General features: G+C 44.9%; 1 protein-coding gene across 5 annotated transcripts in view; it reads right to left on the bottom strand.

Moving 5' to 3' along the window:
- ARHGEF6 (Rac/Cdc42 guanine nucleotide exchange factor 6) overlaps positions 1–18345 on the bottom strand; it is a 102304-nt gene that overhangs the window by 42069 nt on the left and 41890 nt on the right. For all 5 annotated transcript variants that reach the window (XM_081793921.1, XM_081793922.1, XM_081793923.1 and 2 more), the window contains 2 exons: positions 15065–15135; positions 1580–1674 (listed from right to left, as the gene is read on the bottom strand). In XM_081793921.1, coding sequence (XP_081650047.1) covers positions 1580–1674; positions 15065–15135 — 166 coding nt within the window. The remainder of the gene's footprint in view (positions 1–1579; positions 1675–15064; positions 15136–18345) is intronic.

Raw genomic sequence — 18345 nt, 5'->3', positions numbered from 1 at the left:
CGTGTTTCCCAGAGAGTCATTTTTGCTGACAAAGAAAAGGAACACCCAAACAAACGTTACCCGAAACCCCTCGGGCATAAAAAGCTGCCAGCTTCTCTGCCCCATCGCCCTCCTGAACCACACGCTGGAAAACCCCTATGATGGGGAGTCAAAAGCAAAACCTTCAGGCAGCCAGCTTCCCTTTCCTCTTACTGTTTCCAGCTTGCTAATCAGTCACTCCTTCATTTGAAATCTCACCATCTCCCCTCCCAGGGCCACCGCCTCCGTGTCCTGCCTCTGCCCGTCACCTCCGCGAAACGGAAGGCACATGTTACTGGTGGCAGGGGGCACAGTGGGTCGAGCGTGGCCACTTCCTGGCTGTGTGATGGGTACGGCAGTAAGCCCTTCTGGACTTGAGTTTTCTGTGTTCAATGGAGATGGTGATTTCTTCCCGGGCGCTGGACCCAGTGATTCACTGGGGTTCCTTCCATTCAGCTCAAAGAAGCACGATTCACAGAATTCACTTCGTGCTTTACATAATAATAACAAAGGACACTTTGTTGTTGATCGCGTTTAAGCTCTTACAAAACATAGGACTATAAAATCCTTTCACGCTGGAGTAATATTCCCATAGCGCCGTGGAAAATTCCCAATTGGGAAATTCAGCCAGGCTTTACGCCTTAGCAAACATGATGTGGACAAAAGGGAGAAAAATCGTGAAATATATGAAACATATTTCCCTGACTGAAGCCCAATACTTTAGGCAGCTGTCCAGCAAAAGTAAACTCTTCCCGAGGAAAAAGAGGAGGCTTTTGTCCCCCATTACATGGGCCAACGGCCACATTTTCTATTTGACTTATAGATCGTAATCTCCAGTAAAGTGTAATCAAGTAAGATATAAACACAAACAAATGCAGTTAGCCACTGTTTAATATGCTATTCTAGAAGCACACACACACACACACACACACACACACACACACACACACACAAAATGAGCGGTCGATATTTTTCTTTCACGAAGACTAAGTTTTCAATTCCAGCCTCAGACAGTCACTTCGAAGAGCAGAATAAGGTTTGAATGTTTTGTTTAAAAAAACAAAAAAACAAAAACATTTTAACATCTCTATCATTCTCTTTTTGCCTGGCTGAAATACAGGCTTGAAGCGCCCTTATGAACATTCACAAAATGCCACACTCTTTCCGCTCTCAGACCGCGGGAAAGAGTTTCTGCCCTGGCAAGAAAAGGTCACGGGGAGCACAAAACTTTCCAGTTTACATGTTTGCTGCACAGAAACACCAGCAGGCCCTCTTGGGGCGAGGCAAAACCGCATGTGTCGCTTTTAGGATGTACAAGATAAAAATTGTGACAAATGCGGATCCGCTCATTCCTTCCACAGCCCAAAGAGACAGAAAGCCAAGCTCTCCAGCAGCAACATCTTGCGTAATTTCCGTTGCCTTGACCGCGTTTCTTGGCAACCTGTGATCTGTGGAAATTCTTCTAAAGGGCAAAATCAATGATTCAGTGACATAAGAGTAATGACTCGATGCGGACATTATCTTGCTTTATTTAGCAACGGGTTTAAAACGTAAATCTTACTTGTTATTGGCCTGCAGGGGTCTTAAGTAAGTGACAAGTAGAGACTGAAGTTCTTTAGCATAATCCTTTTCGGTGTCCAAAATGTTCTGTAACACCTGTGGAGAAACAAAGGTCAGGGTCTTGTATTTGTCAGGACAGTCCCAGCTAAGAAAGAGCTTTTAACCAAATTATGAGGCTAGCACTGTAAGTGAAAAGCACAAAATCTGAATGCCCTTTGTTTCATTCTAGCAAACTATTTTAATGATTATGGTTATATTGCATAAGTCATATGAATACAATTTTTCAAAGTCACCCATAACCGGAGGGGCCTGGCCATTTACACAGTACTGTTGAGAATGCTTTTGTTTGGGTACCAATTTGACAGTAAAATATATTTAATAAAAAAAGAGAGAGAGAGAGAATGCTTTTGTGTGCTTAAATCATTGATCCTCGGGAAAGGGCTCAGTTAGCTAACAAAGGATCATTATTCCCATTTTATGGAGGAGAACGTTGAGACCAGCCGCCTTAGAACGCGCAGATTCAATGTCAGGATAATTTAATGAAAATGGACGCCAAATGCCGTCAAGTGTCTTTATGTTTTTGGCAAGACCTTTAGGGGACAAAAATCTGAGGCCACGGTGAATTTTTAAGTAGAGTTAAACCTAGTCTTTCAAAAAAGGTAAAAGGTGCTGGGATGAACGATTCAAAGGGAAGAGGAAGCAGGAGTGTGAATTAAAACCAAACTAAAATCCTCTGGGCAAAACAACCCACGTACGGTCCACCGTCTCTCTTGCCCCACCAGTGCTAGGGGCCCGGTCCATCCCCCAGCCTCTTCCGGGGGCAGCTCCAACCTTCCCTCCAAGCTCCTCGAGACACGCAAGCTAACGTTTTCGTACCTTTTCTCTCCTACCTCCTGACTCATTCAACAAACATGTACCGAACGCCTACTCTGGGCCGAATGCCGCGCGGCCTGCCGGGAGCTTCCACTCCGTTCGCAGGGCCAGACAGCGTGAGGCGTTCTTAGCCGGGACGTGTACTCACAGGACAGTCCATGACGATCTGCCTTCGAAAGGTGGAGTGAGCGAGGCGAGCGGAGGCCCGGGCGACTGTGGGCGTTTGGGGGGACACAGCCGGACTGGAGGGTGGTCGTCCGGGCTCTGCCCCCGACTGACAGCCCGGCTACGGTTTTAAGGCTTCACCCGCCTCACCTCAGATTGTGACATTTCACCTACCTCAGGGACCATTGTGAAGAGGCACTGAGACACTGGACAGGTAGGTGCTAAGCGAGCGGGAGACAGTCCCGCCAACGTAAGGGGGCAAGAAAAGGTTTCTCCACGGCAGCGCTGTTGACATTTCAGACCAGATAACTGTCCGCTGTGAGGGGACGCCCTGTGCGTTACAGCATGCCTAGCAGCATCCCTGGCCTCTACCCGAGAGATGCTAGACGCCACTAGCCACCCCCTGCTCCAGCCTGGCGATGACACACGGGTCCCGGCATTGTTCAGTGTCACCGAGGGACAATACTGGCCCTAGGTCAGAATCCCTGCTTTAGAGGGAAGCCGCCCACAGGGTGGCTTCTGAAGCGAGGACTGAGGTCACACGGCCTTCTCCTCAGCCACTTCTGTCTCCTTTCAGTTCCCGTCTTCCTCAGAAACCACTGTCGAAAGGTGTCAGTGGAAACAAATCCCGGGGCCTGGAGGTTCCACCGCTCCCTGGAATTAATCCAGTGACGGGCTGGCGATGCTTTCCTCCCCCCCATAGAAAGTTTAGGCACCCCAAAGGAAGTCAGCAACTACCCTGAGATGAACAAAAAAAGAAAACACAACGTAAAAACACTCACGGGATGCCCTTAAGGCAGACGATATGTAGCTATAAATGTCTCTATCGAAAAATAAGCAACAGGATTTCTGGTTTCTGGGCCAGCATTTAAGGAGCTTGGAAGTCATTACTCCAGCCTAACAATCAGCAGACTAGCTGAACTAACTGGGGGAAAAAAACAAAAACAAAAACCTAACTCTTCTTCTCAGGGAATTGAGGTCACAGGGGACGATGCTACCCCCAGAACTGGAGAGACAGACAAGCGGACACAGAAAATCAAACCTTGCTGGAGCAGAAACCCATGAGCAGAGGCCTCTGCGGAACTCAGTAGCAGGGCAGGAGAATCCGAACTGTGACCGAATTGCTGGGGGGCTCAGCGTAGCCCAGTCTGAGAGTTGAAAACCCCAGGGGGCCCAGTCACGGGACAGCCCGCCCACCTTTTGTTTTACCTCCGCTAGCCACCAGGTTGTCTCAGTGAAGTGGGAGGAAAATCTCCGTCCTGCTTCAGAAGGGGGAAAGGAAGGGGAGCCATCTTGAAATACGCCACAGGATTCTGTTCATCCTAACAAGGTCTGCCCTCAAGAGAGAAACTATTTGACCAGAGCTTGATCTATCAGGTTTTTCGTCAGAGCCTAACCCACCTAGGGGAAAGGAAATACCCTATCCCAGTCCCTCTAGCCTTCCTGTCCCACCTAAGGGAGGAAAGCTGCTTGAGAAGCACTGGTGAAGTTCGTAATCCAGAGACATAAACTCACCAAAAGACTGAGACCTAATCACCGGGCTCCAGAATACTGCCCCTGCCCCCCGTGCCATGCCACCATATTACTAAAGACCTATTTACTGCAGTTCCTTTCAACTAGTACATCATGTTTGGCTCTCAACGAAAAGCAACAAGGCATACTACAAGGCAAAAAACGCAGTTTGAAGACACAGAGAAAACATTAGAACCATGGTCAGATATGGCAGGAATGGTGGAATTAATGAGACTAGGATTTTAATATAACTATGTAACATGCTCTATGAAAGTAGACAACATACAAGAACAGATGGGAACTGTAAGCAGAATGAGAGAAATATTTAGAATAAAAATGAAACGGTAGAGGTCCAAAACACTCTAATAGAAATGAAGAATGCCTTTGGTGGGCTCATTAGTACACTGGCCCACTAAAAAAGCAATCTCTGAGGGGCTCAGTCGGTTAAGCGTCTGACTTAGGCTCAGGTCATGATCTCACGGTTCGAGCCCCGTGTCGGGCACTGTGCTGACAGCTCGGAGCCTGGAGCCTGCTTCCGATTCTGTGTCTCCCTCTCTCTCTGCTCCTCCCTGCTCATGGTCTGTCTCTCTCTCAAAAATAAAAAAAAATTTTTTTTAATTAAAAAAAGAGTCTCTGAACTTGTGGATATGTCAATACAAGATTTCAAAACTGAAAAGCAAACAGGAAAGAAAAAAAGACTAAAGAAAATGGAACAAGATACCAAAGATGACATATGTTTAATGAGGCTACCGGGAGAAGACAAAGAGAAAGGGACAGAAGAAATACTTGAAACAACAATGACTGAGAATTTTTCCACGTTGTTAAAAACACCAAACAACAGATCCAGGAAGCTCAGAAAACACCAAGCAGGCAGATCATATTTAAACTGCAGAAAAAAACAATGATAAAGAAAAGTCCTGAAAGAAGCCAGGGGGAAGGGTGGGGAGGGTTGGGAAAAGCTTACCTAGAGAGGAGCTAAGATAAGAATTATATTCAACTTATCCTCAAAAACTATGCAAGTAAGAGAGGAGTGGAGAGAAATGTTTAAAGTGTTGAGAAAAAAACAAAAATCTCCCCAACTTGGCATTCTGTACCTTGTGAAATTTTCCTTCAGAACTCAGGCATATAAAAATTGAGGGAATTTGTTGCCAGTAGACCTGCCTTGCAAGAAATGTTTCCCAAAAGGTTCTTCAGGAAGAAGGAAAATGCTATATAGGTCAGAGACCCAGATCTACATAAAGAAAGAAAGTACAAGAGAAGTAGTAAGTGAAGTTATCTGACTATTTCAGCTCAGGTCACGATCCCAGGGTCATGGGATCAAGCCCCGCGTCAGTCACGCGCTGAGTGTGGAACTTGCCTGGGATTCTCTCTCCCTCTGCCCTTCTCCCCATCTCTCTCGCTTGCACGCTCTCTCTCTCTCTTTCTCTCTCTAAAATAAAAAAAAAATGAAATAAAATAAAAACTTGAATTTTTTGTATTCTTTTTTTTTTAATGTTTATTTATTTATTTTGAGGGGGAGGAGGGGACGGGAGAGAGGGAGAGAGAGAAGCCCAAGCAGGCTCTGTGCAGCCATCACACAGCCCTCCGTGGGACTCGAACCCACAAACCACGAGATCATGACCTGAGCTGAAACCAAGAGTGGGTCGCTTAACCGACCGAGCCACCCAGGTGCCCCATCTACTTTTTTTGTATTCTTAATTGATCTAACAGATAACAGTTTGTTCAAAATAGTAACAGGAATGGGGCGCCTGGGTGGCTCAGTCGGTTAAGCGGCCAACTTCGGCTCAGGTCATGATCTCGAGGTCCGTGAGTTCGGGCCCCGCGTCGGGCTCTGTGCTGACAGCTCAGAGCCTGGAGCCTGTTTCGGATTCTGTGTCTCCTTCTCTCTGACCCTCCCCCGTTCATGCTCTGTCTCTATCTGTCTCAAAAATAAATAAACGTTAAAAAAAATTAAAAAAAAATAGTAACAGGAACAATGTATTCAATTATATATGCTTATCTACAAGCATATATATGATACCTACGTATGTTTATGTATAAATGAAATGAACGACAGTAATGATGCCAGGGGTGGGAAGGAAGAATTAGGTATACTCTGTTATTATAAGGTGCTTGTGCTACCTGTGAAGCAGTATAGTGCTCTGTGACAATGGACCCGGATTCCTTCTAAATATATATTGCAAACTCTAGGTCGACCACCCAAAAAAGTAAAAAAAAAAAAAAAAAAAAAAATCTATAAAAATACAAACTACCAAAACCAACTCACAAAAGAAATAGAAAATCCAGGAGCGCCTAGGTGGCTCAGTCTCTGGATTTAGGCTCAGGCCATGATCTCACAGTCATGAGATTAAGCCCCACATGGAGCTCCGTGCTAGGCGTGAGGCACGCTTAAGACTCTGTCTCCTTCTTCCTCTGCCCCTCCCCCGCCTCAAGAAAAAAAAAAGAAATAGAAAATCTGAATACATCTATAACAAGCAAAGCCATTGAATAAAGCATTCGAAACAATTCCCATCATTTAAAGCCCAGGATGAGATGGCCTTACTGGTCGGTTCTCCCAAAAGTTGAAAGAATTCATATCAATCTTTCACAAACTCTTATAATCTTAGAAAAGAACAAAGTACAGGGTACATTTCCCAATTCCAAAACACACTCCAAAACTACAGTGACAAGATAGTTTAGTACTGGCATAGGATAGATACATAAATCAACAGAGTAGTCCAGAAATGAACCCCTGGTCAACTGAGTTTTGACAAGTGTGCGAGACCTTTCAATAGGGAAAGAACAATCTTTTCAGCAAATGGTGCTGGGACCACTGGATGTCTACATGCCAAAGAATCTGCACTCCAACTTTATAACATATGCAAAAATTAAGTCAAAATGGACTCAAGAGTTAAAACTACCAAACTCTTAGAAGAAAACAGAGGAGAAAATCTTCACGACTTCAGATTTGACACCAAAAGCACAAGCAACAAGAGAAAAAAAAATACATAAATTGGAATTCATAAAAATTAAAAACTTATGTGTGTCAAAGGACATTATCGAGGATGTGAGAAGATAACCCACAGAATGGGAGAAATATTTACAAGTCATATATCTGATAAGGATCTAGTATCCAGAATATATAAAGAACTCTTACAACTCAACAGTAAAAATAATTAAAAGTTGGCTAAGGGGGCGCCTGGGTGGCTCAGTCGGTTAAGCTTCCGACTTCGACTCGGGTCATGATCTCACGGTTCGTGAGTTCGAGCCCCGCGTTGGGTTCTGTGCTGACAGCTCAGATTCTGGAACCTGCTTCAGATTCTGTGTCTCCCTCTCTCTCTGCCCTTACCCCGCTTGCACTCGGTCTCTCTATCTCTTAAAAAAAATAAACAAACATTAAAAAAAAAAAAGTTGGCTGAGGATTTGAATAGCCCTAGAGTTACCATATGACCCAGCAGTTCAATTACTACAGAAATGAAAACCTATGTCCACACAAAAATTTGCACATGAATTTTCACAGAGCGTCATTAATAGTACCCAAAAAGTGGCAATAATCCGAAGGTCCATAAACTGGTGAATGTCTACACAAAACCTCGTGTTGTCTATACAATGGAATATTAGCCGCAAAAAGGAAAGAAGCACTGATATATTCTACAACATGGATGAACCATGAAAATATTATTCTAAGTGAAAGAAGCCAGACACAAAGGAACAAATATTGTCAGCACAGAGCCCGTGCGGGACTTGAACTCACAAACCGTGAGATCACGACCCGAGCCAAAATCAAGCGTCGGACGCTTCCCCCACTGATCCATCCAGGCGCGCCCGTGCAAGTTTAAAACGGTGAGTCTTGTGGTATGGAAATTATACGGCCAAAAAAGCGATTTTAAAGACTCAAAGCACATATTTCTCATCTGTTAATGGAAACTCTTTCCGTTTTTTTCTCCCTGACCCCACGTCCTTACCCAGGATGGTCCTTCCAAACTCTAGTTTGTCCATCAGTGAAACTGCCTGCCCAGCTGGGCTGGGGTCGCCTGTGGTACCTCAGATAATCGCTTATATAAATGCGCTGCACTCATATTCATTTTGTATTCTTAGAAATGGGGAGAACTACACCAGAATTCAGCAGCACCGTCTTTTATAAGTAAGAGGGAAAACGTACGCAGACTGCTTCATTAACAAGATTTATTTGTCTACAGCATTTGTATCAAGGGTGGGAAAAGGCTGGTAGCGTGCCTTCCTGCTAATGTTCAGGAAGGGATGAAATCATCTAATCATCTCCTTTTGTTCACATTTTTCTAAAAAGACCGGGTCTGGATACGAGCCATCTCACATCCTCACCCTCCTTTCGAGCACTGTTGCCTAGAGCTGTGACACTACCCAAATCATCACGTCTGTTGAAAATAAGAAAAAGAAAAGAAAAAAAAAATCAAACCGAATCCGCTCACCCATTGCCCGAAGGAACTTTTTAAATTAGAAACTGCAGGCGTTATTTACCTCGTAAAATGAGGTTTTCATTTTCTTTTTTTACTTTTTTTATCTTATTTTAGAGAGAGCGTGCACTCATGTGCCCGGGGGAGACAGGAAGAGAGAGAGAGAGAGAGAGAGAGAGAGAGAGAGAGAGAGAGAGAGAGAGAGAGAGAGAGAGAATGAATCTTAAGCAGGCTCTATGCTCGGAGTGGAGCCGGATGCGGGGCTCAATCCCATGACCCTGGGATCATGACCTGAGCCCCAGTCAAGAGTCGGATGCTCAATTGACGGTGCTCCACAGGCGCCCCATAAAATGTGATTCTTAACACAATTAAACAGCATTGTTTGAATCTGACCTCCCTCTCACCACTGAAACAGCGTTATTGTTTCAACGTCCTTCAAAACGCTATCATCTGGGGCTCCTTTACAAGAAATCAGTAGGATTTTGCAAGAAAGGTGCCAACTCTCCTGCTCCAGTGGCTTTATTTGCCAGGTGAGGCAGCGCACTTTCTAGAAGTCCCACTCTCGCGGGACCCACCAGCCTGGGACACGCAGAAGGCAAAGGTGAGGGAAGCAGGCGGATATCTCCCGCCGCCTTTCAGTGAGCAAAACTGAAACAAATTTCATAGCTAAACATTTCCTCCTTCAGAGCTAAACAGAAAACATATTTTAACTCTTATTGTTGAAAGTTTTGAGGGTGGCTGAATGCTGACTTTACAAAACTAAACTGACAGAGATGATCCACGATTCCTTCACTTAATAATGCAAAAAACAACAACAACAACAAAAACCCAATTGAACGGTAACATGTTAAATAGCGCTGCCCTGGCTGCGGTCTGACGAGCAGAAATGCTCATCAGGGTGGGCACTTAGGATTCTTTCTCAAATTCATTTGAGCTTTTATTGCTTTCCTCAATCTCAAAAGACCAACTGATGAACTTCTGAGACTGGTTCTTTATTTTTCAGGCCACAGGGCATGTACTGTAAAGGGATAAAAAGGGAAGCAGACAGAGGAGGCTATGTGTTCCCAAACAGAAGGCCTCAGTGGTGAGTCAGAAAGCAAGGGGTTTGGCAAGCCAAACAGCAGCACAGTTTGATCGAGATGAAATCCATTCAAACTTACTAAAATAGACTGCATCCAGACATCGCCTTTGCCTCCCTGACTCTGTCTTCACAAGGGCGACGGAGTATTCTTTTGCTCAATTAACCTTTGACTAAATTCAGAGCGAGACAGATGGTAAGAAGCCATAGAAAAACAGGTGGCGGCCTTTTATGCCTCTATCCTGGGCTATTGATTTTCCAGTAAAATATATTTCCCACATTTCCTGGAAAGGCTTTAGAGTGAGTTCGTTTTTATAACTCTTCTTTTTTTTTTTTTTTCCAAAGGGAAAGAGTCACAGAATATGAAGAAATTATTTTAAGAGGCTAAAATGCATAAACAGCCGACCCTTGAACGACACAGCTTTGAACTGCGGGTCCGCTTACCGTAAATGTCTTTTCTGTTCCTTATGATATTTACATTTTTTTTTAAGTTTATTTATTTTTTAGGGAGAGAGAGAGACGGAGTGCGAGCAGGGGAAGGGCAGAGAGAGAGAGGGAGACACAGAATCCCAAGCAGGCTCCAGGCTCCAAGCTGTCGGCCCAGAGCCCGACACGGGGCTCGGACTCCCGAACCGTGAGATCGTGACCTGAGCTGAAGTCGGACGCTTAACCGACTGAGCCACCCAGGAACCCCCTGTTCCTTATGATATTTTAAATAGCATTTTCTTTTCTCTAGCTAACTTCACTGTAAGAAGACAGGATGTAATACATATGACATACAAAATATGTGTTAATCAAGAGGGAACCCCAATGTAAACGATGGACTTTGGGAGATCATGACGTGTCAGTGTAGACCCCTCGCTTGTCACAAGTGGTCACCGATTCTGGTGGGAGACGCTGTGAGCGGGTGAGGCTGTGCGTGTGTGCGGGTGGGAGGGGTACGTGAGAAATCTCTGTTCCTTCCGCTCGATTTTGCTGTGAACCCCAAACCGCTCTGTAAAATAAAGTCTTAAAAAAGAGGGGGGGTGGCGGATAAGCGCTAAAAAGGTAGAGAAAACTCCGGGTGGGAGTAGGTGGGTAGAGAGATGAGTAAGAGGGAAAATGGGGTAAGCAGAAGGTGGGTGGTAAGAGCAGAAATTGCGGGAGGCTTCCTGGGATTTTTATGTGAGGTCACATGTTACACACTCCCCACCTTTCCCACTGCGTACGGGTTCTCCAAGGCATACCCTCTAGGCATCCGCCACAAGTTACAATGAAGTAGAAGAAAGTTAGGAGAAAAATAAATTGTGCTGGCCGCTACCGATTGTACCTTCCTGTTTGGAGGTAGGGAGAGATCATCTCTCCCTCTGCAGACGGATAGATGCTCGCGCCCAGAATCGAATGTTCGGATCACTGCGTGTGAACACAGCACTCCACCTTCCCGGGGGGCATTTTGACGGGCGAAGAAGACAGTGCAGTCCACTCTATGACCAGCAGGGAGGGATCGCGGGCGCGCCCACTCTTGCCCGGGGGGATGCGCCCATGTGGCCCCCCTGCCTGAATTCCCTTCCAGCTCTTCTCTGCTTAGCTAAGTCTCGACACGCTTGAATCCCGTCTTCCACTGAACCTTTCCCTTTACTGGTTCTCCAACTTCAGTTTAGTGAGCAGCAGAATCAGCCGTTTCCTGGGGCGCCTGGGTGGCTCAACCGGTTGGGCATCCGACTTCGGCTCAGGTCATGATCTCACGGTTCGTGGGTTCGAGCCCGGCGTCGGGCTCTGTGCCGACAGCTCGGAGCCTGCTTCGGATTCTGGGTCTCCCTCTCCCTCTGCCCCTCCCCCACTCATGCTCTGTCTCTGTCTGTCTGTCTCTCTCTCAAAAATAAATAAACATGAAAAAAAAGTACTGTTTCCTGAGATCTATGGCCAGAGATTCTGATATACAGCAAGTCCGGTATGGGGCCCGGACGTGTGCACTTTTAACAAGCTCCCCGGGGCCTTCTGAGGCAGGATCCCCCAACCACGTTTTGAGAAGCCCATCTTAGGACACTTTATAACTGCATCATTCTCTGCCACGTGGCTTCCTATCACGTCTGTCCTACGTTCCCAGTGAGACAGACCATGGGCACGAAGAGCTAAGCGCTGCGCACAGATTCAGCCTGATCGCTAAGCCACATACATCCCTTTTCCTGTTCTTTGTTTTCTCAGTTTTACTGAGGTATGATTGACAAATAAAAAGTGTCTATGCTTGAGGTGTATAACTTGATATATTTTTGAAAGATTTTATTTTTCAGTGATCTCTACACCCGACAGGGGGCTCGAACCCACAACCCCGAGATCAAGAGTCACACGCTGCTCCGACTGAGCCAGCCAGGGGCCCCTGTAACTTGGGCTTTTGATATAGGTATGCAGTGTGCAGTGATCGCCACAGTCAAGCTAATTAACACCAGCCCCTCACATCGTTACCATTTTCCTTTGTTGTTGTTGTTCTTTATTTTTAAATGCCTCCTGGCACGCCACAGCAAGTTATGAAGGGCAGAGAAAGCCAACAAGCAGCATAAGATTATTAGAAAAACAATGGATAGAAAAATGGCATGCTGTTTCTCAGTAGTGACAGAAGTTTAACAAACGGCAGTGAATTTTGGGAACGCGGAAGGAACCACGGTCAGGGGCAGCAAAAGCCTCCTCTGGGCTGCCACGGCCCTAAAGGATCCTGAGCACCTATTCCAAGCACCAGGCCAGGAGTGGGCAAGCCTCAGTTAGACACACTGAACGTGGCTCATGGCACATGCAGGTCTGGGCTGGGTACCCAAAGCCACTTTGGTCACACTGGAGAACTTGCATCAAGGCCCGGGTGGGGCAGAAATCAGCCCACAGTCCCCTGGAAACTTGAAAAGGGGGAGACAAATCTACAGACTTGCAAATTCAAGGAGTCTCTATCCTGCCCAAATTGATCGGATGCGATTGGTTCATTTTACATGTCAACTTGACTAGGTCACAAGGTACCGAGCTTAACCATTATTTGGGTATGTCTGGGAGGGGGTCTGCAGATGGCATTGGTAGGTTGAGGAAAGCAGACTGCCCACCCCAGCGTGGCTGGGCATCATCCAATCTTTTGAGGGCCTGGAAAGAACAAAAAGGGAGAAGAAGGGAGAATTTGCTCCCTCTGCCTGACTTCTTGAGCTAAAAATATCAGTCTTTTCCTCCCTCAGACTAGAATTTACACCATTGGCTCTCCTGGCCCTCAGGCCTTTGGATAATTGAACTTCCAGGAATCCAGCTACAGGTCTTTATATGCCTTGCCAAAGTCCTACGTATAAGATGTTCACTGCAGAATTGTTTAGAGTAGTAAGGTACGAGAAGCCATGCACATGGCTTTCATATCTCAACTATTGTAAATAATGCTGCAATTAAACATAAGGGTACGTGTATCCCTTCGGATTAGTTCTTGTATTCTCTGGGTAAATACCCAGTAGTACAACTGCTGGATTGTAAAGTAGTTCTATTTTTAACTCTTTGAGTTAAACACACACACACACACACACACACACACCATTGGAATATTATTCGGCCATAAAAAAGAATGAAAAGAATGAAATCGAGCCATTTGCAATGACACGGATGGAGCTAGAGAGCATAAATGCTGAGAGAAACAAGTCAGTCAGAGAGAGACAAATGGCATACAATTGTATTCATCAAGAAACAAAACACACGAGCAAAGGGGAACAAAATAAAAGAGAGAAAAACCAAGAAACAGACTCTCAACCATAGAGAACAAACTGATGGTTACCAGAGGGGAGGTGGGGGGGGGGGAACAGTTAAATAGGTGATAGGAGGGCACTTGTTGTGATGAGCACGGCGTACTTTATGAAAGTGTAGAACCACTATAGTGCACACCTGAAACTAATATAACACTGTATGTTACGTAACGGGATTTTAAATACAAACTTAAAAAAATAAATAGAATCAGCAGAGGCAGAGACAGCTCCAAAGCCGTGTGATGGCATACTCCAGATGCAAAGAGAGAAGAAGCTACTGCAACGTTTTCATCCACCATTTGACTGCATACTTTCTTTAAAGATTAAATCACGGTGGGGAGGGGGCGCCTAGGTGGCTCAGTCGGTTAAGCGCCAGACTACGGCTCAGGTCATGATCTCACGGTTCGTGAGTTCGAGCCCTGCATCAGGCTCTGTGCTGATGGCTCGGAGCCTGGAGCCTGCTTCGGATTCTGTGTCTCCCCCTCTCTCTGCCCTTCCGCCGCCCATGCTCTGACTCTCCCTCTCAAAAATCAGTAAACATTAAAAAAAAGTTTTTTTAAATAAAAAAAAAAGAAATGTAAGAAGAAAAATAGTGACAAGATTGTCCCCTATGATTATTGCCCATGTCCCCTATGAAGCTGCTTCTTGAGTTTTCATACCCACGACCACTCATGTCATCATTATGGAGCAAACTCATGGAAGGGGGCAATTCTGACTTTTGGAACGCTACATATAGAGATGTTGAACAAGATTATCCATGTGCAAAATGAAAGGAGTATGCAGTCCAAATGCACATCCAATATTGGGTGAAAAGTGACACTAAGGAGCACCTGGGTGGCTCAATCGGTTAAGTGCCCGACTCTTGATCTCGGTTCAGGTCACGATCCCACGGTTCGTGAGAACTGTGCTGATGGCGCAGAGCCTGCTCGAGATTGTCTCTCTCTCTCTCTCTCTCTCTCTCTCTCTCTCTCTCTCTCCCTCTCTCTCTCAAAAGTGACACTATTTCAAACAAGAAAACTTAGAGCTTACAATGATTTGTCCTTTTCATTAGTGATTGGGCCGAGTCTGGAAAGGAGACGTGAAGGAAAGCAGAGGGAAGATTAAGGAGAATAATACAATTTTTTTTTCTCAAATGGGAACTTATTTTGAGTACTGTATCTGTCCTATTTATAGCTAATATATTTTGACATGTCTGTGTTCAAGCCAGAGTCATTCCACGCCTCCTGCTGTGCCAGAGGGCAGTCTTCCCTCCGGGCTCTCCTCAAATACAAGGTTCATAATATTTTGGAGGACACCATAATGGATTGATTGATTCGAAAATAAAATCACAGTATGCGATCACTTAAAACTAATAGCATTAGAGGAATGTGGGAACTCACCTTCTTAATATCTGGTAAGGCTATATCTAACTGCTGGGTTTCCCCATCACGCCTACTTATGAACCAATTTCTCTTTTGGTGCCGTTTAACAGGCCTTGCTCCAAATCTTTGGGCTACCTTGGAATTTTTCAGTACGGTGGATGTAAAACTTCTAGACATCTGTAAGAGGCCCACCAGCAGAAGAGCTCCACGGTAGCACAGCTGACATTAGACCCTTGCGATACTTTACCCAGTCTCCTATGAGCGTCACCTCAACGCATCAGTGGCTCAGCAAGTGAAAAGGTTCCATACAGAGAGTCAAGAAATTTTGTTAGTTCTGATCTGAACACTCACCACAGTATAATAGTTCTTGGTAAGTGGAGTAGTTTCGAATCCTTTGCCAGCCTTGGGGGAGAGGGGTCTCTCTGTGGAATAGACATTTAAATTATGTTAAGATCACACAGATCTAAGATGAACATTTTATAACTGAAGTCAACTCACATACTATAAATTTTGTCAAATGGAAGGATCAGTGGAAATGTACATTCCCCGACAAGTGACACTCTAATTTTACTAAACTCTAGATGGTCCAAGCTAGGGTTCTTGTCCAGACCCCTTCAATTTCCGAGAAGTTAAGGCCTAGCTAATGAATGGCAGGGCCAGACCAAGAACTTCACTCCATTTGGGCTCGTTTCTTTACTCCAGTATGCCTCTCCACTCACCTCATTCAAAACAGATAAGCCAAATTAATGCTAACCAAATACACATATTTGTAACTTGTAAGTTACTATACAAGTATAGTATAGATATATATTATAACATAGGTAATAGCAGCCATCCTTTCTTGGGGCTCTCTACTGTGCCAAAAATAAAATAATCAGAATCTCTAACACACTGAAAACGAGCAGAAAATTCTTCTTTCTTTTATGTATCGTTTGAGTATCATGACATCGTGCTACAAAATGCTGCCTTTCTTTTACCAAGTTAATCTTACCTATTAAACTCATGACTAAGAGACATCCTAACCCATTCTTTCTTTAAAAAAAAAAAAACCACCTCAGGAAAATACAAGATGGTGATGATAAATGTTTAACAGTGTCACTAACACTATCGTTCCTCCCCTCATTTTCTCCTTTGTTTCATTTTGTTTTACATTCCATTTTTATCTTGCTATATTATATGCTGCTTTAAACTCTTTCTGAAGTATAGTCAAGTATATATAAGTAACCAATTCATAAGATATCATCACACTTGATTTTTCTTTTTAAAAAATATTTTCTAGTTTTAAATCTATTACATCCCAACCCTAAAAAATGCAAATTATAGAGAAAACATAAAAACCAATGATTAGTCAGAGTTAATCATCATCAAAGTAACATTATAAAGCATGTCTTCTCACTCTTTTTATATATGTATTTGTGAACACACACACATACACACACACACACACACACACACACACACACACACACAGAGGGATCTTTCTTACTTTACTTATGGTTTTGTAATTCTCCTAACAACCTTTTTAAACATTTCTTATTTATTTACTTATTTTTAAGTGTTTTCTATTTATTTTGACAGAGAGAGAGAAAGAGAGAGAGAGCCCCAAGCAGGCTCCGTGCCATCAGCGCAGAGCCCGATGTGGGGCTTGATCCCACCCACTGTGAGATCATGACCTGAGCTGAGATCAAGAGTCGGACGCTTAACCGACCCACCCACCCAGGTACCCCTTTAATCTTATGTTTTTATGTAAGCTCGAACCCCAGTGTGGGGCTCCAACTCATGACCCCAAGGTCAAGAGTCACATGCCCTACTGACTGAGCCAGCCAGGCGCTCCTCTGTAATTCTATCACATTATCGCATGAATATTTTCTCATTTAACCTTGACTTTTAATTATTGTTATATTTAAAATATTATTATATTAAAATAATCCTTTTATTTATTTGGCACTTAATAGCTTTTCAGACATTTTATTTGAGCCTCACGACCCTAGCAGGCAGAGATGATTGCATTTTGCAGAGAAGGTCACTCAGGTCCAGGGAGGTGAAGTTAGTTACCTAAGGGCATGTATGTAGGACATGGCAGGGCCAAGACTGAAGCTCAGGTGTGCCTTGACAAGAGCCTGGGCTCCTAACCAATATGATGTCCAGAGGTAAATCTACCGAGAAGGGCTTGGTCAATGGCATTTGCGGTGATTCCTACTGGCGTTCAGAGAGGCCATCAGTTTGAGCTGGGATGCTCAGAGAAGACCTTGCTGGGCAGGAGGCACTCAATCTAGTCCTGGAGGGTGGTGAGAATTCCAACCAGGAGAGAAAACAGTAGAGAACTTTCTGGGCAGGGAAGATTCCAGAAGCACAGTTGTAGACATGGCAATGCTCAAGGCAGGACTGTTCCTGTGCCAATCAATTGTCCAGCTGGGCCTTGCTGGGTAGGGTGAAAACAAGGCAAAAAGGCAGCCCTCTGGGCCAACTGTGTCACGTCCGAGTGATGACAAGTGGGGTACAGCCAGTTGCTGGAAGCTTCACGCCATTTCAAGATCCTCCTGGATCTACCTGGTGGCTTCACAAGATTGCAAGTGGCAGAGCCAGGACTTGAAATCAAGTATTGTACCAAGCCGGCTGTGCTTCCCAGGCACCACTGTTGGACTCTTAGACTTACTTGAAATTGACAGTTACCAAATTCTTTCAGTGTTTAGGAGGCCAGTTTCCTATAACGTAGTGATAATGGTTCTACTTAGAACTCATAGCCGAGAGCACCTGGGTGGCTCAGTCGGTTCAGCACCTGACTCTTGGTTTCAGCTCAGGTCATGATCTCCCAGTTCGTCAGTTCGAGCTCCACACTGGTCTCCGTGCTAATGGTGCGGAACCTACCTGGGATCCCCTCTCTCTCCCTCTATCTCTGCCCCTCCCCTGCTCGCTCGCTCTCAAAATCAATCAATCAATCAATCATTCAACCTAAAAACAGTTTTTTCTAAAAGAACGCACAATCGTTTTGTGCGACTGTAACGTAAGCCAGTCTTGATAAAAATGAAACTTTCTAGAGATACCGGCAAGATAGGGTCAGCTTTCAAAAGCCAGGCTGAACGGGAGGGTAAACAGTAATGGAGAGCCTGCCAAGACGGAGAAGCAGGAAGGAAAGGCCACAGGAATGGGTGATTGCAATGGAAACAAAATGTTAACTATGCAGAGTAGGACGGAGAAACATGAACCGAAAAGAAAGGACTGGCTGCATGGAGGTTCCTGGGTGGCTGAACAGGATGCAAAAAAACAGCTGGTGCTTTAAATAAGATCAATACCATTGTCAAACCTCTAGCAGGATTGACAGAGGCCAAAAGAAGACACGAATTACCAATATCAGGAGTGAAACAGGGGCTGTCACTACCTATCAAAAAGATGACAGGGGCACCTGGGTGGCTCAGTCGGTTTACGACCCGACTCTTGATTTCAGCTCAGGGCATGATCCCTGAGTCATGGGATCGAGCCCCGGCGGGCTCTAGGCTGCTCATGGAGCCTGCTTAAGATTCTCCTTCTCTCTCTCTCTCTCTCTCTCTCTCTCTCTGCCCCTCTCCCCTACTCGCACTCTCTTTAAACAAAAAAAAAAGATGATAAAGCAATACTCTGAGCAACTCTACACA

Source organism: Panthera onca, chromosome X (assembly GCF_046562875.1).
Source record: "Panthera onca isolate mPanOnc1 chromosome X, mPanOnc1 haplotype 2, whole genome shotgun sequence".
NCBI classification, from domain to species: domain Eukaryota; kingdom Metazoa; phylum Chordata; class Mammalia; order Carnivora; family Felidae; genus Panthera; species Panthera onca.
This window is presented reverse-complemented; position numbering and strand designations above follow the sequence as displayed.